The sequence below is a fragment of the Callorhinus ursinus genome, unplaced genomic scaffold, assembly GCF_003265705.2.
Source record: "Callorhinus ursinus isolate GAN/ISIS: 27379988/994484 unplaced genomic scaffold, GSC_fseal_2.0 scaffold91, whole genome shotgun sequence".
NCBI lineage: Eukaryota > Metazoa > Chordata > Mammalia > Carnivora > Otariidae > Callorhinus > Callorhinus ursinus.
Genome location: NW_027397153.1, coordinates 340,869 through 364,672, shown reverse-complemented (window position 1 = coordinate 364,672; position 23,804 = coordinate 340,869). Strand labels below are relative to the sequence as shown.

General features: G+C 45.3%; 1 protein-coding gene across 3 annotated transcripts in view; it reads left to right on the top strand.

Annotated features, from left to right (window-relative positions):
• AFF2 (ALF transcription elongation factor 2) overlaps positions 1-23,804 on the top strand; it is a 450,433-nt gene that overhangs the window by 416,461 nt on the left and 10,168 nt on the right. For all 3 annotated transcript variants that reach the window (XM_073888506.1, XM_073888504.1, XM_073888505.1), the window contains 7 exons: positions 3,692-3,914; positions 8,850-9,145; positions 9,695-9,758; positions 13,095-13,231; positions 17,326-17,397; positions 17,753-17,846; positions 20,235-20,287. In XM_073888506.1, the coding sequence (XP_073744607.1) occupies positions 3,692-3,914; positions 8,850-9,145; positions 9,695-9,758; positions 13,095-13,231; positions 17,326-17,397; positions 17,753-17,846; positions 20,235-20,287 (939 nt within the window). The remainder of the gene's footprint in view (positions 1-3,691; positions 3,915-8,849; positions 9,146-9,694; positions 9,759-13,094; positions 13,232-17,325; positions 17,398-17,752; positions 17,847-20,234; positions 20,288-23,804) is intronic.

The window sequence follows — 23,804 nt, the reverse complement described above, 5'->3', positions numbered from 1 at the left end:
TGGCGGGGGGGGGGGGGGTGTGTCCTGTTTCAGAGGAATGGAAGGTCAGGAAACAGAAGTTGCTCAGCCAGTCCTGACAGCTGGTCTGACAAGAGTGGGATAAAGGCAGGAAGGCACGCTGCCAGATTTTGCATGACTCCGTGAGCGTTATAGCAATCTTTCTTTACTCCACCTCACGGGGAGGACCAAACTCGGCCAAAATGACCCTTTAGCACCAAGGGAAGAGTAAAAGGTGTGAAGGAATTAAAATGGGACAGCACCCAGATCATCTGCTTCTGGGCAGCTTCCGGTTTTGATGGTGATGAAAGCAGGCTTTGCACGATGACCCAGCTGCTGCTTCCTCTTTGGTGCCATTCCGTAACCTGAGTACAGAGCCTGAGGACTAGTAGGTCCATCCTGACCTCCTGAGAAGCCAGGGGAGTGACATGTTTGAGGAGGCTGGAGAGAGGGGACATCTGGGAGCTGCCGTCCCCCGGGGCCGTTGTGTGCACCTCTTTGCATAAAGTGCCAGAGTCAGGCAGGAGACCTCCTCACTCAGGTGGCCCCAGCCTTCCCTGGAGAAGTCCTGGGCTCTGTTGCTACCAAGGGTTGTGACCAAGTTCTTGCATCTTAGAAATATCACTTAACTAATGGTCAGCTACTGGAACTATTCCGTCTGGATAATTATTGCCATAGATTCATTCAACACTAGAGATTACTTCCATCAAAGACCAGTTTGGGAGCCTATTAGCAGCCCAGAGCAGAGAGGCAATCTGGCTAACTGCTGCTAACAATTGATTTCACAGATTACTGTTTCACATCAGTGATACGGTATCAATCTGCCACAGATAAGATGTCGGAAATAAGTTTTCAGCTTATAGTTGTTGAGATCCTTATTGTTTTGAGATGAAAGGTAGGAAAAGACCAATTACCACTATATCTACTTGGTATAATAAGGAGCTTGGGGCCTCGAGCTGCCGTTCTCCCTGAGGATCCGTGGCTCTTTATATGGTGCGTCTGGTATAACTTTGCTCTGAAACATCCCTTGGCATACGTGGAGTTCTCAGGACGAGCAAACTTCCCAATGGGGCAAGCTGACCTCTTTACCCCTGAGTGAGCCAGGCCTGTGGGGAAGCATGCTCCTTCCCCCGGTGATCAAGGATGGTCTTTCCACGGCCCTCCTCCTTCCCTGGAGGACAGACTGAAATGGCATGGGTGGACAGAGCTCCCCAGTTCCCAGGCTGTGACCTGTTCAGGCCACCCGAAGGCACAAGGAAAGGGCAGGAGGCATTGCTGCAACCATCAGCCTCTGATGCTAGCCTCCCTAAGCAGCCCAGCAACCCGCCAATTCTCCCATCTCGTGGAAGAGACACAACCAAGTTTTAAATAAACGTCTGATAATTTGAGTGTGTTCATAAAATGGTGTTGCTAACTCATGGTCTTTACAGTCTTTCTGCTTTTGTAGTCGTTAGGAATGCAGTGTTTACCTAGTAGCGTTTATCATTCAGGAAGGGCCTGGAGCAGATTCTAAGGCTCATCAAACAAACCCAGGTCTGTGGAAAAATCTCCAGAGCCGAGAGAGAGAGAGAGAGAGAGAGAGAGAGAGAGAGAGAGAGAGAGAAGGAAGGGAGGACTAGCCTCTCAGGGCTCTTCTCCTGGGAACCATCTCCTCAAGTTCTGTCTGCTCCTTTGTGCCTTGTTGACCCTCCAAACCAAATCCTTGGAAATTTGTATGAGACATTCACTTTTCTAAATAAATGTTCTAAACCCAGCAAAGAATGCCACGCCAGACTATGACTGCTGCAGTTCCCCGTCATCCAACAGGAGGGCCCCACTGAGGCCCACCCCTCCCCCCACACACACCTCCTCGGGAGCTTGAACCATCAGCAGGGCCTCTGATGCCTTGGGTGGTGGTAGTGACACACCTCTTGTCTGCTGTCCCCCTTGGCCTACAAGAGGTGCCCAAAGTGGCAAAACCTGTTCTCGTAATAAGAAGCCATAACAGTGATAGAGTGATCTCTAGAAAATGCTCCCTGGAAGTTATTAAAGGCCCCATGGTTCCAGCTCACTACCAAACAGATGGAAAGGGACCCAGGTGACCAATGCCCACTGCACAGAATGTGCTGGACTGTGTGCAGTGTTCTGTGTACAGTGGCAGATGGGAAGGCCAAGCACGACTGTCGTGGCCAATAGCAAATCAGATGCAGCTCAAGTAGCAGAGGAGTGGCTGTAGCTAATGAACCATTCACCTCCCATAGACGCCCCAGCAATGCTTGACATCCCTCTATACAAATTCCCAGAAGTCTGATGTCTCCGTAATGATCACACTTAGTGGGGGCTGATGTTTGTGGAGCTTCCTCATGGGCATGAGTCTTAATCCAGATGTTCACCATTCTTTAATCGAGTATCACAGTTATCTTAAAGTGGTTCTGCGTGTCAAAGCAATTTTTAAAATCCATTGGCAAATATTTTTTGATTAATCGTAACTAATTAAGGTAATGGCAGAAACAGTTACTGTTTTTAAATATTTTGCTGCTTGACAAAACTTGACATAGAGCCACATTTATGAAACAGAAGATAGAGAAGACGGCAAATACTATTACAGTTGGCAAATTTGGGCAACACAGTGGAAGGGAACAAGGAGTTGCATTGACTTCTACCATCTCAGGAAACCAGACCACTTGAATGCTTGTTCATCTTTGATTTGTTGCCTTAAGAAATTGTAAATCTATATTTCTAGACACTGACTGAAATTGACAAAGAGGAAAACATATATTCTTGTTGACTTAATTTGCTATTGAAAATTGTAGTCAATAATCATGGAAAGTAAATGGCTGCACAGTGCAATATTAGTTGTCTAAGAAAAGATTAAAATTCAAGTAATCTTCATTGATTAGGCTAAGACAGTAACTAAAATGAAAATCCATGACCCAATTACCATGTTAAGCAGCTAGCATAAGGTTTTAGTTGTTCTGTTTTATCCGAAGTCTCTGTCTCTTTGATGGTGCCCATTTAATGGGCAGATAAATCAGTCTGAAAGCACGGGAGTACTTCTAGGACTACAGATGTCTTGTGGCAATATGACAAAATAGTTTTCAAATGGGTTCCGTAAAGAGGAGCACATCGGTACTCCAGTATAACAGCGTAAGGTCAGGGGCTTCTTATGCCTTGGCGTGGGCCTAGAACATGTTGGACATACGGCTCATGATGTGTCACAAAATATTTAGTGTGTTATTGATAGCTAAGTAATGTACAAGCATAATATTTCTTAAGAAAATATCCCTCTGCTAATTGTTTATTGTACCATTTATTGTGTGATTATGCAGTTAAGTCCTAGGGCAAAATAAGTAGGAACCATCCTAAAAAATGACGGGATTAAAGTCTGCATTGGATTTTCCATAAAAATCTAATTAAGAGGAATCTTGAAAGGTTGCAAATATCACACTGTAGCACCCTCCATTAGACAGTTACATTTACCACGGAGTTCTGCTTCAAAGACATGTGTTTATTCTTGGATACATATATTTGCATTTATTTATAGCTCTATCTCTCTATAGATATCTATGTCTACATGCATTTTTATATATACTCTTCACCATAGCTAAAGGGCCATCAACTAAAATAGTACTTAAATTGAAAGTACCCGCATCATGGGAAAAACCACGAGAGAGCAACAAAATTTTGTGACACCCTATGCTTTTTGTTTACACAGAAACAGTTCATCCAGGAGAGCAAATAGAAGGAAAGAAGAAAAGCTGTTTCCTCCTCCACTTTCCCCACTGCCGGAGGACCCTCCACGCCGCAGAAACATCAGTGGCAGCAATGGTCCCTTTGGTCAAGACAAAAACATCCCTATGATCGGACAGATCACCTCTACCAAACCGAAGAGGAGTGAAGGCAAATTCTGTGCTACTTTCAAAGGGATATCCGTAAATGTAAGCATCTCAGAAGAAATACTATAATCATCAGGTATAAACAGGCTGACCCAGCTTGTCTAACCAGATGTGGTTGCGGGGGGATGGGAGGAAGAAGCAGAGAGAACAGTGTACAGAAATATGCAAACTCTCCATTATTTCAAACCTCAGTTGTTCTAATGTAGGATGAATTTTTCATTCCAGCCTTACTTCTCCCAGCAGATTATTATGCGGAGACTTGGGGCTTTGGACATCCTTTGGTCCAATACTTTCATATCTCGGCGGTGGGGACACACAAAATACTGATTGAGCACGTGGCGTAGGCACTGATCATTTAGTGAATGAAAGAACCAATGGATGGGGTGGGATTGCTCAAGGTCACTGGATTGGAGCTGCAACTCCCAGTTGCATCTTCCCACCACCCAGCTTAGCAGGTGTGAATTGTGTTTAAAATAGTGACTCAAAAGGGTGGAACTTAAAAGGTGAATCTGTTGCTAAAATTTATACAATTGTGGTTCTAAGCACAACTAAAGGATTACTCAGCCCTTTGTATTTTCAGCACTGCTGCTCCATTAGCGTAGAAAATTGAGACTTTGTATCACTTTTCACATCCGCGCGGTCTTTCCATCTGTTTCGGGTATAGGTACCTGAAGCGCAGAAGCCACAAGCAAAGTGTCACCAGTGAATATTAATGACAAATGCATCTGTTTTTCCATGTAAATGCATGTATATGCAGATGTAGCACCCGTATGCATCTAGTCTCCTTTAAGGATAATGTAAAAAAGCAAATACGGGAAAATCAATGAGCTTTCAAATATCTTGATGCCAGCCTGGTAGACCCTGGACCAAACATGCCCATTTACCACTCCATGAGAAGCCACGAGGCCTCTGAGCTTGAAGGACTCCAACGTAGAGTCCTCCATCATCTGAGATGACTGGCATGGCACGCATATATCTAGGCAAATTTCAATGCTGGTATAGAGAAATTGTGCTACTGTAAAATAGTCATTTTCCATATGAAATTTTGTGTGCACGTGCATACATGTGCCTACATAATATTTGCATTCACATTTAAAAATGCTGACCTGGTTAGAAATTAAACCCTCTATTCGAAACAGTAATTATACTATCAATCGTATTTTTCATACTGAATGTAATTAATATGGTAAACTCCAACTGGTTCTCTTTTCTATTGCGAGCTTTGGGAGGGCATATGCCAGACCTAGACGATTCTCTTTGTACAGTGCCTGGTATATTGTCCCAAAGACTTAGGTGCTTAATACAGTTGTGATCATGACAATGGTGATGCTTACAAGAATCTGTGAAGTCATTTCTACAAGAGTTAAAAGCTGCTAGGGAAACCTGATAATATGGTTCCATCTGCACCTAGAAATGGATTGCCCTCCTTAAGGAATTCACTGGAGTCTTCCATGAGAGGCTCCCATGACTGACTACCCATTGCCCCTTCTTTTCATAAATGTGAAAGCTGGAAGACGGGTACATTTTTGCCCTAGCCTGGGAGTTAAGAGGCTTGGTGCATAGTGCTAAAACTGCAATAGGTTTTCTGTGGCCTTGGGCAAATTACGAAAGTGCTCTGAGTCCATAAAATGAGTGGATTTGACTGGATGAACTATAAGGCTCCTTCCAGCTCCCAAAGTGTTTTCAGTATTGTGCTCTCACAGTATTCCACTTTTGTGTGAAGTCTTGTTTATTGATTCAATGGACGGCTGAGCACGGATGGAGGACGTGTTTCTGTAACTTGCATGATCATGGCTGAATGCAGCCATTTCAGGTCAGATGTGCCAGGACTGACATCAGTGCCATGTGCGCAGTGGATGAGGTGCTTTGGGGTCCTTGTCACATATCTTGACCATAGAGACAAGAGGGACCATCTTGGGCTGACTCCACTGTTTTGTCCGGGCCATCTGGCTTTGGCAGTAGAAACATGGACTTTTAGAAGGCTTCGGTGTTTTTATGTGTTTGGGTTGAATAAAATCCATGATGATTTGTCAACCATTTTCTCCCTATCCATCATAACAATTGTTAGATGGATAGCTTCTCACCACATTTCTCTCAGTGAGTTCTTGGTGGTAAGAAGTTTTGATAATCAGAAGATCCAGGATAAAGTGGAAAAGATAGACTTGCTTGGACATAAGAAATGTTCACATGTGACTTCTATTTTTAAACTGACCCTTTTGACTAAGGCAGGTAGGAGTGCACGCAGTCAGCAAATTACTGGGAGCATGAGGCTGTGGGGTGGGGGGATGGGGTGGTGTAGCGATGTCAGAAATCAGAGATGGTGCCAGTGTTGAGAGTTCTCATTATAAGATAAGCAATGAGACATGTGCTCAAAGAACTACAATATGAAATGGCTGGTGGTTGGTGTCATAGAGAGGGATTGAGACAGACTTCAATCTCTGAAGGGACCAGGGAGGATTAAAGTACTTCTGGCTGGGCGCCTGGGTGGCTCAGATGGTTAGGCGTCTGCCTCTGGCTCGGGTCATGATCCCAGGGTCCTGGGATCGAGTCCCACATCGGGCTCCTTGCTCAGCAGGGAGTCTGCTTCTCCCTCTGCCTCTCCCCTGCTTGTTCTCTCTCTGTCTCTCTCGCAAATGAATAAATAAAATCTTTAAAAAAAATAAAATAAAATAAAAATAAAGTACTTCTGGCTGTGGACATATAAGGTGGTTTTCCTGGAGAAGAAGGCATTTGTTGAGCTGGGCCTTAGTAGGTGAGGACAGTTTAAAAATGAAGGGAGGAGGTTAAATAAACTGTGATCTGTCCATACAATGGAATATTCTTCAGCCTTAAAAGGGAAGGACATTCTGACACGTGCTACAACGTGGATGAACCTTGAGGACTTGATGCTGAGTGAAAGAAGCTAGTCGTATGTATTTTACCACAATTTTTTTAAAAGATTATTTATTTATTTATTTGACAGAGAGAGACACAGCAAGAAAGGAACACAAGCAGGGAGAGTGGGAGAGGGAGATGCAGGCTCCCCGCTGAGCAGGGAGCCCGATGCGGGGCTCGATCCCAGGACCGTGGGATCATGACCTGAGCCGAAGGCAGACGCTTAACAACGGAGCCACCCAGGCACCCCCGCAATTTTTTTTTTAATTAAAAAGTAGAGCAAATTATCACAAGGTGAAAAAGGAAAAGTAACGAAGGGAAGGTTCTTTCAACTCTAAGACTCCACATGAACCAAAGCAGGAAAGTGAAGAAGACAGGATGTGTTCAGACTTGGGGAAGGTCCGTGGGAATGAGTAGCAGGAGATCAAGTGGAAAGCTGAAGCCAGATCAGGGAGGACCTCCCGGGCCAGCAAAGGAGCTCAGCCTTGAGTTTGCCTTTGGATGCAAGGCAGTCAAATGCATGGAGCTTTGTGTGAGAAGCTCTGGCACGCCAGCAGCAGATTGAGAGTGGATTGGAAAAGCTGGCTCCAAGGTCGGGGGTCCAGCCAGGAGGCTGATGGTCTAAGTCAGAAGCTACGAGGGCCCACACTTGGAGGCATCAGACAAGGAAGGCACAGATTTGAGAAATGGTGGGGAGTTGCAATGAATAGGACTTTGTAATGGATTGGATAAGGGTAATGGAGAGGAAGAAATTAAAGATGAAATAGAGCAGTGAAATTCACTTTATTTTGAAGCTCTTTTCAAAAGAGTTTTAGGATCATTATCATTTTTTGAAATGAAGGAATTTACAGCACTTCAATATACAGAGCTGATTAAAGCAGAGCAGCTCAGATGGAAGGCAAGGTGGGGAGTACACTGGTTCCAATGCTCCTAGCCCAGGGATGACCACAGTGCCCTTAACTGCCATGGAGAAATCTAGCCTTGGTGACAAGGGAAGACCATCCCACCGTTAACAGAAAGAGGGAACTGGTTTGGTTATCAATTTGGTTTCAGGGCAATTTGAGGGCCTAATGGGCCATCTTGGTGATAATGAGCCAGAGGTGATCACCGCACATCTGGAGCTTTAGAGAGAGGGTAAGATTGAGGTTTCCTTTTGGCAGTGATCCACATATTGTCAAATCTGCACCAACACAGACGGGATTGGCAAATCCTGTTAAGGTCAGGAAAGAAGAGACCTGAGGAATGAACCTTGGGAGATACCAAACTTAGAGAGATACCAACTCAGACAAGCAGAAGGAGGAGGAGGTCCCATGGCAAGCATGGTCAGAGATAGAACAGTCAGGATCATGCCACCATTGCCAGGTGGGGAGGGCCGAGTCTACCATGGTCTCATGACACATACTGTCACAGAAGTACAAATCTTGCCACCTAGTTTCTTCAGCTTGATTCCACTCTTTCCATGGCAATGACAGTTCAGAGTGAAACCCAGAAATCTCTTGCCCATTTGGTTTTTGATCTGGTCAAAATGAGCTTTCACCATCCCAAGACTTCAAAATGAGGAGGCACTCATAGGACGTTCACCTAGCCAGACATCGGTCAAGGCCTCAGTGAACAAAAGGGCAGCTTCAGCCTTGGTCCCAGGGTATAAGGCCTGGTTTGCTGCACCGGATTATGGCATTTTGCAGAGTGACTGGAGTACCTTATTTACCCTCGTGAAAGTTTCTGGGCTGTTTCAGGGTCACCTCTCTTGCTTTCTCTCCATCACCTACCCTCACACTTACCCTTGCTCGGTCTTCATTGTCCTTCCTCCTCTGTCTTTCCCTCCCTTCCCCCACTCTCCACCCACGTCCCCGATGAGATCTGCCAATGGCTGTCTTGATGGGATAATGGGGCTTATGTAATCACGGCACCTGACTAGCTTGGTGGTTGGTATCATCACAGAACAAAAGCTGGTGATCTACCAGGGTCACCTGTTTATTCTCAAGCTGTGTGCATTGTTCCTTCTCTTGCCTTGTTTCCTACTGTGCTTGACATTCAAAGTATATATGAAAAGACATTCTAAGAGTCCAGACCTTATGGCAGCTATTTGTCCTTTTTTCCCAGGATGGAGACACTCCAAAAAAGACACCCTCTGCCACCATCACGGTTACCAACACAGCTGTTGCCACTGCCACTGTTACTGCTACTGCCATTGTCACTGCCACTGTCACGGCCACCGCGACCGCCACTGCCACAGCCACTACCACAGCCACTACGACAACCATCTCCACCATCACCTCTACCATCACTACCGGCCTCATGGACAGCAGTCACCTGGAGATGGCGTCCTGGGCAGCCCTGCCCCTTCTGTCCAGCAGCACCACCAGTGTCCGGAGACCCAAGCTCACTTTTGACGACTCGTATGTTGTCCCCAGATCATCATGGACACGGTGTGGGAGCGGTGCATGGGGGTGGGTGCAGGCAGGATGGCTTTTCAAGCACCACACGCAGGCCACCCAAAGTAAAACCTCAGCGGCAGCCCCTCCTCCCCACGCACCCCCTTGTCCACACCGAGAAATGTCTTTGGCCCATTTTTATCATGGAGCTCGGGTACCATTTCCAAAGACAGGTGCTTAATTCTAGGTTCCTTTGGCCCCCTTTCTTATCCGTGTCCTCAGATTGAACAGTGTGCCAGAAGCAGCTAGGCTCGTGGGGGTCCACGGGATGTTTGGACAGTGGAATGGTTGGGTTGGAGGGGACAGTTATCGATCCCAAGGGACCATTATGCCCTTCACATTACACTTCCGGGCTTATTGCAAGGTTGGTTATTCTATGAACGATAGCGTTCACCTGCCCTTTTGAGGGCATTGCATTGGAATGGATTTATAGCACAACCATTTGTGGCTCTTCAGTCTTTCATTAAAAAGATGAACCTTTGGTTGCTGAAAGAGCCCATTTTATTTCCTTAGGGTTCACAATGCTGATTATTACATGCAAGAGGCTAAGAAGCTGAAGCACAAAGCTGATGCACTGGTAGGTTTTTCCCTCTCATTGCTTTCCTCCCATTAAGGTAGCATGCTTTGAAGGGAAACAAAGAAGTCACCTTACAAATGAGTCCAACTTCCTCTTTGCTCCGCTGACATAGGCAGGTTGGGGCTGGTTCGTTCCTTACACCAGAATTCCCAAGTTCTTGGCAGTGTGTCTCCCTGCCCTTATTCATGTCCTCGCTCTTCTTCCCCTTGCCCAAACTTAAATGCCATATACTGTTGTTGGCTTTCGAGTGGATTTGAGATGACTCTTGAAACTGCCCTGGAGAAAGTGGGAACTCCCATTGGTTCCAGTAAATCAGGACCGGTGTGGGCAGAGAGAAGGTTGTTGAGAGCTGGTCAGGTGGACTCAAAAAATGGCTTTGGGAAACCCAGGTGTGTAGAAAAAACGCAGCTCCGTGCTGCACTGATTACATGTTTCCGAATGAGGCCCACAGCCAGGCTAGGACCCTACACAAAGAAAGGAAGTTCTGTCATCTGGAGTTCCAAGGACGCACCGCCCCGCTGCCTCCAAGGGTCTTGGCCACCTAGACCAATGATGAGCTCAGCATGTTGAGTTGTGCTGATTGCTTCTCCTAATGGGGGGTCTCAACCACATGTCACAATTACTCGGGGAGCTTTAAAACGAACCCGATGCCTAAGCCTTACCGCAGACAGATGGAATCAGAATTTCTGAGATGGGGACCCAGGCAAGGGTATTAACACTCTTCACTGCCCCCAGAGAAGGGCAGTGCCTCAATTCAGGGTCCTCACCTTTGACTGAACCCCAGCACATTTAGAGGTATCAGTTCAACTCCGTTATGTTAAAAAACAAAAACAAAAACAAAAACAACCAGTATACTCCCATCATGGCAGTGTGTCCATCCGGGGCTTAGCTGGCCCGCGATGTTGGACACTGGCAGGGCTGTGTTAGCATTCTTCGACAGCCCCTGCACTGTGACTTGTGACTTATATCTGCATCTGCTGCTTCCCTACTTTCTGTCATTTTCCCACCGCGGTCCACATTGCTCGGGTATTAGGTATTGTCTACAGCTAAGCTTTCTGTGGTGGGAACTGTCCTTTTGAAAGCTACTGTCCCCTGCTCCTGCAGACAAAAATGACAAGGCAGGCTGGGTGCCTGCTCCGCTGGAGATGCTAGGGAGACTATGCCCATGACCGTCGTATGGGCAGCCAGAGATTTGGAAGGCAGTGCTGCTGGCTTGAAGAGCACTGGTTTGCTCTGCATGTCCTCAACTCTGCAGCACCACAGAAGGGCTCTGGAGTTGACCCTTCAAAATCGGGGCAAGGGAGCACATAAACGTTCCCTTGACAGGCTGGTCTGCGGGCTCATGGAGTGGGGCACGCACGTGAGACCATGTAGGAGAGGTTCGGAAGAACTGAGAAAAATCAGAGCCACAGAGATACGTACATAGGATTAAGACCCAGCATCACTCTGTACCTTCCAGGGTCGTGTTTATGTGTACCCCCCAAATCACTTTTGGTCTAAGCCATTTAGAAAATGCATTCTCATTTGGGGATATTCCATCCCCCCCCATGGGGGCAAAAACCAGTTTGGGGGGCTAAAGTAAAAAAAGTCAGACGTTGCAATGGTGCGTGACCTTCCAGGCCACAAGACATGAAGAGAGGTTGAGTATGTTTTTGGTCTTTATGTTTCGGTGGAGGTGTGTGAAACAAATATCTCAAATAGCTCCCACAGGGGCCCCGGGGGGAGGTGGTGATGATGGAAACAAAGGTTGAGAAACACTCATTTAGAGGCCAGAAGGCCCCCTGTAGTTCGAGCCCCTTGTTTTATGGATGGGAAAACTGAGGCCCCGGGACCATTTGGCACAATGGCCAAGTATACATCTCTCTGGACTTCAGTTTCTCCTTTTGGAAAAAGAGAGGTTCGGTCTAGGAGATCTTTAAGAAACCTTCCAGCTATGGGTTTGTGAGTGAAAAGTCACTTTGAAAAATCAGGATATAAAGATTAATTTCCCCACAAGACAGTCAGAGCCAAATTACCTAAGGAAATAATCGGGTGAGGCATGAGAAAAGGAGATAGTTTGCATACACACACATAGGTTTTCATAAAATCACTTTGAATTTGGTTGAGAACAATATTCTTCCACAACAGCTTATAGTAAGGAAACGGCAGAATTCCTGCAGTATATAAAAGCTGCGGAACATTTATTATAAAGAGAGTCATTTACAATAGCAGTTCTGTAGGACCTGTAACTCATCATTTTATAGTTGTACTTAATCCTTTGCTAGAGACAGCTACTCTGCCATTTTGAGAATTGAAACCTTCACAGTTGCAAGAAAATATTTTGATAAAAGGTACACAAGAAAATTAAAATAGCTAAATCTGCATTATATTGGTTCTCTTTACATAAAATTCTGTATAAGTGGAATTCTTATATCCAGCTATCAAAAATTGAAAACATTAAATACTGTTATAAAATACTCACTATAAAAGTGTCATATATAATATTCATTACACATAAAAAAGAAATCAGTATGTCTAAGTCAGTTTAATCATGACCATTATCAGGGCTAAAACCTTTTGCAATAAAATTTTGCTAAACTAAAATATTTAGTAGTGCTATATTTTTTGGCTTTTTGACACACTATTGCAGACCATCATTTACAATGAAAGTGATGTGATTATTGTCAACAGTCACATGGAAGCTTCACATTTTTCATGACAATAGCATCCATTTTTTACTCTTCCCCTGGGGGTGGGGTTGATGTGCTCACAAAGACTGCAGACGGAAGTTGTCCATGAGGCCTATGAAAAGCAGAGTTCCACCAGCAGCTCTGTCCATAGGACACTACAATGCCCAGTCTAGTCAATTCAGCGAATAGAAACTAGTCACGGCATGATTTGCATTCTGATCCCCCCAAAAATAATCACACCAGCAACAGGACCACAGATACATGATCATACCACCACCATACACGATACCTTGGCTGCATTTTTCTCTTCTCTACCAGCCTTGGGGTCATGACAATAGAACCTTAAATCAGCTATGTCACTGTCGATACAAATTCACACACTGACCCCCCCCCCCTTCTCCATCGGGGTTTCTCAACCTCGGCACTCTTGGCATCTTGGGCCGGGTATTTCTCACTGCTCGGGGTTGTCCTGTGCATTGTGGGGTGTTTAGCCACATCTCTGGCCTCTGCCAACTCGTCCCTCGTGCCAACGACCCCCGATATCTCCAGTCGTTGCCCAACGTACCCTGGGGGAGGGGTGCAAAAAGGCCCCGGGATTGAGACCCACCCCTTTATATGAGGGAGAAAAGAGGCAATATCATGGTGACGAGTCATCTTCCTGTTTCAGTTCGAGAAATTTGGCAAAGCCGTGAATTATGCCGACGCAGCCCTGTCCTTCACCGAATGTGGCAATGCAATGGAACGCGACCCTCTGGAAGCCAAGTCTCCGTATACCATGTACTCCGAGACTGTGGAGCTCCTCAGGTTAATGGCCTTTCTGCAGCCATCTTCCTAAGCTCATTTCAGTCGTAATTAGAAGCTGCTATGTTTTTTAAAAATATCATTTCCTCCTACTAATGGTTTGTCCTACACATCTTCTTCTTAGAAGTCATCATAATTAGTTCTTGCCATTTTATTAATGTCATGGAAAATTTATAATTGATGGACACTGCTTTTATAAATTATCCCCTTCAGAGGTTATAATGTGAGTGTTATAATTTGCAATATTCATAAAATTAAAATGGAAACGTAGTGGGTGGAAGTAAAGTATAGTAATTTCACCATTTGGCATTGACACTTGCCTTTTCAGAGTGCAGTTTTATAATTCAAGGAAGGTGGCGCTATCGGGATTTCTGTTATGAACCATGTTTTCTCAGAATTTCTGCCTTGGTTATTAAAAAGGAGGGGCCTCTGTTCCAATACAAAGTTGGGGTTGAGGGCCGCAGGTGTGCAGTGAACTTCCCCTGTGTCTGTAATTTCAGGGAAATAGACAAGGTGGTAGGAGGGGGAGGGGTAAGGATCAGAGGATGAGAAGAGGAGCCCGGCATATTAACTGCACAGATTATCGGTCTCATCTGCATTTGAAATGAAATTACCTGGCCTGCCCTTGGTCTTGGTGGCGTAGAATTTGTGAGTAATCAGAAAAATTCCTGGAAGATGGGGAAAGAGAAGAAATGCCCACTGTTGTATTTTCCAGTAACGTGCAGATATTTGTAAAATGATTGAATCCACCTCTTAAGAGTGGAAAAGCACCATCATTTGCTGGATGCACGAAATTGCTTTTGTTTTAGTGAGCAGTTCCTCACCTGATAGGTCCTTTCTATCCGGGTCACCTCTGGCTGGATAAATTGATAATGCCAGGCCCAGTTTTTACTATGGATGTTGCCTGTGTCTGCATAAAATGTTACAAATCCGAGGCCCTTGTAATTAAACCTTCAGACAAACATTGGACACATTTAGCATGCATATTTTCCCAGCAAAGTCTTCCAAAATATCAAAAGAATGCAAAGTATTATAAAGAGAAAAAAAAAAAAACTGTGCTTGCATAGAACCAGAAGAGGGAAGTTAAAGCCACAAAAGTAGCATGTAAAGTATCTATCTCTCAGACTTAACTTTATGCTCTGTGAAAGCCACCACAGCCATTCTCTAGCTTTTAACGGGAAATTGATTTCTCAGTGGATTCGAAGCCGCCAGTGATTTTCAAAGATGCACGAGATGAAAATTCTGGCAAAAATTAAAAATCGAGGGGCAGCATTAGTGAACAAACACAGAGAAAATTCATGTTCTCTATCTATCCAAACATGCGAACTTTAAAAAAAAAAAAAGGCACTTCTTAAATTAATAAGAAAAGAGAAAAATGCTAATACCTAGTGTTAACACACACACACACACACACACACACACACACACACACACACACACGATAATGGTGACCTAGGCCTCACCTTTGCTTGTGTTGGGAATGGAAATTGATCATTGTAAATTGAGGGCAATTTGGCATTGTGGAGGGAAACCTTTACAAATGAGCATTCATATCTTTTCAGCCAGCAATTCAACTTCGGGAAATGTGAATTTCCTGTACTGAAGAAAATAATTGTAAGAGGAGAGCGAGTTATCTGTACAGTGTTCAGTTTGGCATATATTATAGCACACAATTAGAAGCAAACCAAATAATCAATCATAGAAGAGTAAGTAATTACACTGTAGTACACTCAACAGAATTCTTTGCAGCCAGTGAATTGCAGCAACGATGGAGACTATGTAGCTGCAGAATTATATACACGCTACATCTCTGACCATGAAAAGCATGTTTCTGCCTGTGGACCAAGCCGGAAGGGAAATGAGATCAGAGCTGCAGTAGGGTAAAATGATGGGTGTTTCCCATCTCTCTGTATTTTTCTTTCTTCTTCATTTTCTTTTAGGAAAATACATGCTCTCTTAAAGATATAAAAGCAGAGCATCATATTTCGTTTCTGATAAAAATGCAATGTGAGACTTTGAGTAACATTTATTCCCATTAGAAAACATTTCTTTTCCCATAATTATTTACAGTGGAGAACGTATGGACGTTCACTTTAGAGTCAATAGTTTGAAACTTTATCTTGAGTTAATTGTCGATTCCTGTGCCGTTGTAAGAAATGATCGGGAGGGTACCTGGGTGGCTCAGTCGGTTAAGTGTCTGCTTTCGGCTCAGGTCATGATCCCAGGGTCCTGGGATCGAGTCCCATGTCTGACTCCCTGCTCAGCGGGGAGCCTGCTTCTCTCTCTCCCTCTGCTGCTCCCCCTGCTTGTTCTCTCTGTGTGTCAAATAAATAAATAAAATCTTCCAAAAAAAAAAAAGTTTTAAAGAAATGATCGGGAAAGCTCCTGTGGCCCCGCACCCAGTTTCCCCCAACAGTATCGCGAACAGGACGGTGCCATTGATAAAATCCATGGACTTTATTCAGAGTTTTACATGCACCCCTTTGTGTGCCCTCTCTCTCTATGTACATTTCTTGCATTTTCTGTAAGGCCTGTGTGAGTATAATTTCTTTTTGAGAAAATTTCAGTTGGGAATAAAATGGGCCAAAGCAACTAGGTCTTCTGGTCCATTGAAGCAACTGAAGTTCCACAATCCACTCACTTCAAAAGTGGTTGCAATTAGAGGGTGACTGTAATGTGAACATAGTTTTTAGGGGCATCATATGGTGGTGGAGAGATTTTTATTACTCTCTGACAGTATGCTGGCCACAGAGATAGCCCAGTTTTCTTCCTTCAAGTCAGTATAGTGGCTCTGAGCCCTGGGAATCTGCAGTAGAAATGTATTTGTGCAAACAGGTGGGGCATCACAATGACTTGACATTTCAGCGATCCAACTGTCAAAGACAGTTTGATTTATTACATAATAAAAGTCCTTTTGCTTAATATGGCAACAACAGAAGGGACCCACATCAAGTGCACAGGTCCTTTTGCTGGGAAAACGTTCCCTCCACAGAAGTGGAACCATAACCAGGAGAGGGGGTGCCTGGTCTTGAGGGGCAAGCCCTGGGACACCGGTGTTCTGGGGAGGCTGTTGAAGATGGGGAGTCCATGGTGCAGGCTCCCCATCGCCTTCTCGTAAATGAGAATGAACCTAGGCTGCCTGCATACTTCCAACTTCCTTCTGCAACGCTGAACTCCATTACTTATTCCTCCACAGGTACCTGTGAAATTGCATTAAAGCTCAGACAATGATTTTATGCAATGAATTGATTTTCAAGAGTCTAAATGCCCCGAATGGGATGTGCTCAGCTAGAAGAAAAAAAATGAGAACTGCTCAACCTTTGATCACCCCAGTGTGGAACAGTAACAATTAAAGAGAATGGAAAGACAAAATACACAAGCACCATAAATTAAGGGCGCGTAGACCTTCAAATGCTGTGAAACTGACCTTCCTCTTAAAAAAACAAAACCACTTTCTATAGGAATATCTTCAAAACCTGAGCCATTAGAAAAGACCTTTTTAACTGTGTGATTGTGGGCTCCCCATGCCCATGTCAGACACAGTCGTGTATTATTTACCTCGTCTGTCATAAACGACTGAGGCTGACATCTGCGGCCGCCTCTCATTGCCAACCAGTCATGCCTGTTAGCTAGAGTGGTCCTAGGGACGGTCTTTTGCCAGAATGTTTTTTTTTCTTTCTTTCTTTTTTTTTTTTAGTTTTTATTTAAATTCCACTTAGTGAACATACAGTGTTCTATCAGGTGTACAATATAGCGATTCAGCACTTCCACGCATCACCTGGTGCTCATCACTACACATGCCCTCCTTAATCCCCATTACCTGTTCCCCCCCCCGCCCCTCCCCTACTCTGGTCACCATCAGTTTGTTCTCTAGAGTTAAGAGTCTGTTTCTCAATTTGTCTCCTTTTTCTCTCCCTCCACTTGTTTGGTTTGTTTCTTAAATTCCACATATGAGTGAAATCATGTGCTATTTGTCTTCCTCTAACTGACTTATTTCACTTAGCATGCCCTCCTTTGGCGATGGGAATAGCAATGACTTCTGGACTTTTCTGAGGGGTCATGCAGATGGCACTTGAGCTTGTCCTTTCTCTTCAAAGGTACGCGATGAGACTGAAGAACTTTGCGAGCCCCTTGGCTTCAGACGGGGACAAAAAGCTGGCGGTATTATGGTAAGTCTCATGGAGGCTGCAAGGAGGCAGCTGAAATGTCACAGAAGGATTTGAAAACTCCAGATCAACTTAAGCTGCTTACCCCAGATCATTATTCTTGTTTTCCATTAAACTATTAAAGGATAACTAATGGATTTCTTCAGTCGCTGACTAAACATTTACTCTCCTAATTTATACCCTTATCAAGATGGGATTTTAATGCTTACCCCTTCTCTTTGAAACATTTTTCTTTTTTCACTTCTGTTCCTCAGTAACCGTAGGGGAGTGAGCGCAAACTGTGAATCAGCATTTCGTTGCCAGTGCGTGGCTTTCGTGAAGCACCAACATTAACATAATCCTTTCCTCCTCACCACAGCTACAGATGTTTATCACTTCTCTATTTGCGGATGTTCAAGCTGAAGAAGGACCATGCTATGAAGTACTCCAGATCACTGATGGAATATTTTAAGGTAATCCTTATTTTGTATAATTTATAAGTACGGAGTGAATACAATCACTAATGAAACGTGGCAAGCATGTGATTAAATGTCAAGGTTGTTGCTGCCACAGGCTTAACCTCCATCATCCCAGCCGGCCATGGCCCTCCTGCCTCTCTCCCTTGGGGCTCAGCAGAGAGCTTAGGTTTGATTTGATTCCTGGAAGAGAAGGTGCAGCAGTACCACCCCCTGATTATCTCCTGGACTGACCAAATGGCCCTTGGCATCTTCCCAGTCGCAGTCATGGGAATGATGATGCCTCCTTCCCCATCCTGCCTGGTGGGGACCCACCAGGGGACACAGGTTGTGACCATGGCCAGTCTCCTGTGAAGTGAGCAGCCAGCCCAGAAATTTTGCCACAATGGGAGAATTCACTGCAGCCGCCCTGGGCTCTGGGGGAATAACAATTCCCATAGGAGTCCTTTGGCCATGGGCAGTCTTGGGAGTACAGTCGTTGTACTCTAAAACAACTGATCAATCAATAAATAATAAAATAAAATAAAACAACTGATTGTTCTGGTTACCAAAATGAACTAGCACACAAACAACAAATAAATAAATAAATCCGTGGTCTAGGGAACTGGAGATTTTAATTTGCAAGCCAAAAAAAAAAAAGGAAAAAGAAAAGAAAGAAATTTCAATTGCAAAATGAATGCCAAAATTTGGGAACAAGCCGAGATAAAAACTGCAAGCCACTAAAGGGTCACTGGCTTGATGGTCTCTGAAGCTTCTGCTTCATTTTCAACCCCTGCCCCCCACACTGGTCATGATTCAGATTTGAGAAGGCTCAAGGCTCCTGTTGGTCACATCTTAAAGGCAAAGGATGATTATTTATTATTATTACTACTATCATTTCTGCCAAGTGCATGAGACTGCTTGGCTAAATTGCACCAAAGCAATTGTCTGAGATGAATCAAACCATGACCTTCACATTGGTCACCCAGATGCCATGAGTGGCAGTGCCCAGCTGTATGAGGACGCCAACTCAGTTGGGAAAAAGAGCACGTTTGCCAGCTATTCCGCGGTGTGGCCACGATGCCATAAAGCTGGTGCTCCTGTAGGTGACGCGTCAAATACAAAAGCTGCCCATCCCCCCCCCCAAGTGTACGGTCTCCACCTATGCTGTAGAAAGGTGGTTCTCGAACCTGAGTGGGCATCTGGATCCCCTGGAGAGCTCGTGAACCCTGAGTCCTGGGTCCCACCCCCAGAGTCTGATACTGGAGGCCTGGGACAGGGCCCAAGAGTTGGCACATGTAACGAGTTTCCAGGTGATGCTGCTGGTGGGCTTGGGCTTATACTTTGAGAGCCACACCCTAGTATCTGTCCTCTTTGGCCTGTTCTTTGTGACTTTCAGGCCACTGCAAAAATGCCAGACAGATGTCAAATAACTCACTCCTCTGGCAGCGTGCTGAGCTGCTTTTAGATTAAAAACTAGAGTTTGCAGAACACACCTTAGGTGTGGGTCTCTGTGCTCCAGAGAAGTGTTGCCTGCTCACTGGGCTCCTGAAAATGCCTGACTCTCCCTAGCACCCTATTTGCAAAGGGGGCTGGACTGGAACCCAAGAGGCAGGGGGAGAAGCATAACCTCGGTCGTGGGGTTGAAGAGACCAGCCTGAGTCAGGCTCAGTGCCCTGGGGGTCCTGGTCCTGTGCACTCTGGGCTCTGACCTGGTGACATCATAATGGTGAGCTGGACCACTGTCCTAAGGTGGTGGTGCTGAGTGCTCCGCAAGCGTGTGGCCCCTCAAATGCAGGAGGCCAACTTTTGAAACCAGCCCAGTTCCATTCAGAGGGACAAAGAATCCTTAGCGGTCCATAGCAATGCAGCCCCGGGCCAGTTGCTTTGCTAAACAGGGATGTGCGTGTTAAGATCGCAAATCAAGGTGATTCATGACCAAACAAACCACAAAACACTGCTCCGTCCTGGCCCATTCCTGGGATGTCAGAAATTACAGCCCACGTTGCATCCCAGGGAAAAATTTTGCCATGGGAGCTAAAGGTGAAAAGCTTGCCAGTACTCTGAAGAAGCTTGTTTTGCAGAATAAATTTCAGATGAGGATAATTAAGCCACTTCTTGGAGAACTGAGTCTGATTTTACTGGGCCTTTTAGTATATAAGATCTTTCATCAAGTGACTTGCATGGTCCTGATTGGAGCCCGCTAATTATCCTACCCAGCTATTTTCACCGAGTGTGTGTCATGGTGTGCCGACGTGCGCTTACATCCAGCTCTGCTAACAGAACAGGAGGCATCCCGAAATGCTGCAATCAATATTAATGTACTCGAAATCACACTTCCATCTGTTTCTGAATTAATAAAACACAAAATAGATGTCCTTATTTCCCTCTCTCTCTCTTTTTTAGCAAAATGCTTCAAAAGTCGCTCAGATACCATCTCCCTGGGTAGGCAATGGAAAGTAAGTATCTTATGAAAATTGCTTTTTCAGAAACTCAGCAACTTAAGAGACCCCAAATATTTTGTATTGACAACTCAGGAGTGAAGGCCAATTCTGAGACTAGAGTAATTTTTGCGCACAGGAAATTCTGGTCAGATTTCAGCTAATGGCAAGACAGAAAAGTTTAACATGATGCGATTCCAAATTTCTTTAACTATTTGATCTTTAAGCCAAATGATGGCCATAAAAATATCTGTTAATGAGATGGCAGTGATTTTTCAATGATTCACTCGGTAATGAAAGACCAATGAAATATTCATTGATACATAGTAAGTGCCGTTTAATAAAACCAAAGGCATAATAGTGTTGAAAATGTGAAGGCACTTAGCCTTCATGGTGATTTTTATATTAATACTAAAACACCCTGACCTAAAATACATAAAAGCATCCACTCTACTGCTGATCTACTGCTGATCTAAGGCTCGGTGGACTCCCCCACTCCCTCCACTGCCCATAGTTGGAAGAGCATCCGCCTAGTCCCGAGGCTGTCCCTAGCTCGAGGCTGTCCCTAGCTCCCAGGGGAACTCCAGGAGGGACGGGGCTGGGGGGAGGCGGGGCCCGGGGCCCCTCCCCTGCACTGGGTGTGTTTCTCCAGCTCTAAAAGGAAAGGCCTGGACCCTTTGGCATCCGAGGCCCGAGGCCCAGTGAGAGATGTTCCTGCTAAGAGGGAGATTTGGAAGCCCAGTTCTGTCTGTGGCGCAAACTGGCTCTGTGCCTGCCCTTCCGTGCTTGAGCATCAGTGTTCCATCTGACTCCAGTCCCTCCCTCACCACCCCAGGCCCACTTGCCACCATCAGTGGGAAGGGAAACTCCATGACTGCAGACCCAGGCTTTGGCAAAGAGCTGCTTTTTCCATTTTTCATCATTTCAAAATTCTTGTGTCTCTGGTCCATACACTTTCTTCCAGAGTATTCTAGTCTCCTCTTGCCATTTTATAAATTATCTACAAAGCAGACTCCCAAAGCAGTGGGACACGCACTCTACATTGAGATCATAAAAACATTCCGAGTGAGGGAACAGACCCATTAAAAACTCTGCATTAACTCAATTACTGTATTGAAAGGAAGTACCCTTCAAATTGTTGATTGTCTTACTTTTATATTGATGAACAAAAGCAAAAGAATGCTTCTCTCTGGAAGTTGAGAAAATAAAAATAACCACTGAAAGGCCCAGAGAAAGCTATTTTCTCTGAGCACAGTGTAGAGTGAGGGCAAGTTCAGGTAAGCAGCTATTAAAGGATTTCTGGGAAATTTCTTTTCTTTTAATGCTGAAACGAAAGAACTCGAACACATCCTAAGCTTGTGAAGTCACACTAAAAGCCTCCTGAAAGGACGTTTTAGGCAGCTTCTGTGTGAAGAAAGCACACTGCCTTTGGTAGGCCAGACAGGTTGTGAATGAAGCAACTCCAGATGGTCACCCACAGGTTACCTCCCTTTCATTCAGCGAACACCTCAGGCCCATTTCCATACAAGGGGCCGGGGGCACAGCCGACTCCAATGGGATCCCTGTGCTCCAGAAGCACACAGTCCAGTGGAGGGAGGTGACAGATGTGAACGAAGTTTTATGGAAGCCCAAGAGAAGACGAGCTTGGACCTCCCTGGATGGTCAGGGAGGGCGTCTTCTATGCAAGCGAGGCCATAGCCTGCTTTCCCCAGCACACGAGGGTGGCTGGCACCACACAGGGCCTGGAAGGGCATCTTCCAGAAGCAGCAACCCCTGACCATGAGGCCTGGGGGAGAAAATTTGCAAAGAAGCAGTTGGGAGAAGGAGGAGAACAATCTGCTTGGTACCGAGCAGGGATTGGCAAACTTTTTCTGAGGCTTAGAGGTAATATCTGAGCACCATGCTTGGCACACGGTAACTTTACCGTTTGAGCTGGAAAGCATACACTGTCCCACCCCTAGAACTCCCAGAGCTCTTGTGTATACTTCGCCTTGGGCACTTATTCTAGCTTGTCAGAAACTCATGGCTCTGCTCCCCTACTAGACCATTTGCTCTTCCTAATAAGGGGCCATTCATTCTTTCATTTGCCACCTATTTACTGAGTGTGTGCTATGGATGATGAGACACTCTGCCAGGCACTTGATAGACACATCCCCATCATCTTGTGCTGTATGTTATTCTCCTACCCTCTCCAGAGCCTCTCTATGTAGTGGATACTAAACAATGACAAAGGGGTGGTTGGAAGACAGTTCATTCATTTATTTAACATTCATTAAGTACATAGTATGTGCGCCAGACAACTGGTCTAGACACTGGGTATAGACGTAGACAGAAATCCCTACCCTCCTTGAGGTCACATTCTGTTGGAGAGAAAAAGTAAAAACTATGTGGTTTGCTAAATCGTGGCAAAGGTCATAGAACAAATGGAAACCAGGAAGGGGGACAGAAAGCTTGGCTAGGGATCACGCGGGGAGCAGGACACCTATCTTGAATTGGGACGTTAGAGAAGGATGCTGGAGAGCAGTCCATGTAGATACCTGGGGGGAATGCACTCCAAGCAGAGGGACAGCAACCACCTTCCGAAATGGGGTGTGCCTAATGAGTCTGACAAACGGCAAGGGGGCAGGTGTGGCTGAGATGTGGATTGGACCAGTGTGCTAATGGTGCAAGCACTGGGAACTGGGTGCCTGTGTGTGTACCCTCATTTGCATGTGCCATGAAGGTGTGAAGAGAAAAACAAGATCTACAAGTAGACCCACAGAAAGAAAACAGGACAAGGAACCTCAAGCTGTGTGGAGAGCCAAGTGGGAGTTGGAGGCCCCCCGAGATGAGCGCAGCATCACGCCCTTGTAGCCAGAGTCACAGCCTTCCTGAGGCAGGTTGGAATTCTTTCATCAGTACAATGGGGCCTGCAGATACGCTCATCGGGAGGTCACTCCTAGAGCCTCGTGTAAGATCCACCATGACCAAAAGCAAACCCATGCCCTAGCTCCCCTTGCCTCCACTACTGATTGTTTGCAAGAAAGTAGGCAGTAAGAGACAAAGATAGCCCTTCAATTAGCACGTGGATGTCATAAGCTAAAAAGGCCTTTTCAAGATGTACAAAGTAAACAGAGGTGATATGTTTCCCCTTGTGACTTCTGGACATGATCAGAAATCACCGAATCCAACCTTTTCTTGAGTCAAGGAAAGGCTCAGCAAGGGGAAGGGACATGCCCAGGAGCACACAGCCATTTAGGGCAGGGCCAGGGTTAGAATACAGGTCTCCCAGGATTCCAGTACATACTCTGTTCCCAGCACAATATGGTTCCTCTTTCAACATTTGAGACACCTGACAGCTTTGGGATTTTTCTCTAGCAATTACAAATGAGGACATACGCTTTCCTTGCCTTAAGTTGGCATCTAAGAGTTAATGACCACTACTCGGAGAAAAGAAATAGCATTTGCAAGCAACCACAACAAAGAAATCCAGCATTCACTGCCTGTTTTGTGTGTGTGTGTGTGTGTGTGTGTGTGTGTGTGTGTGTGTGTGTGT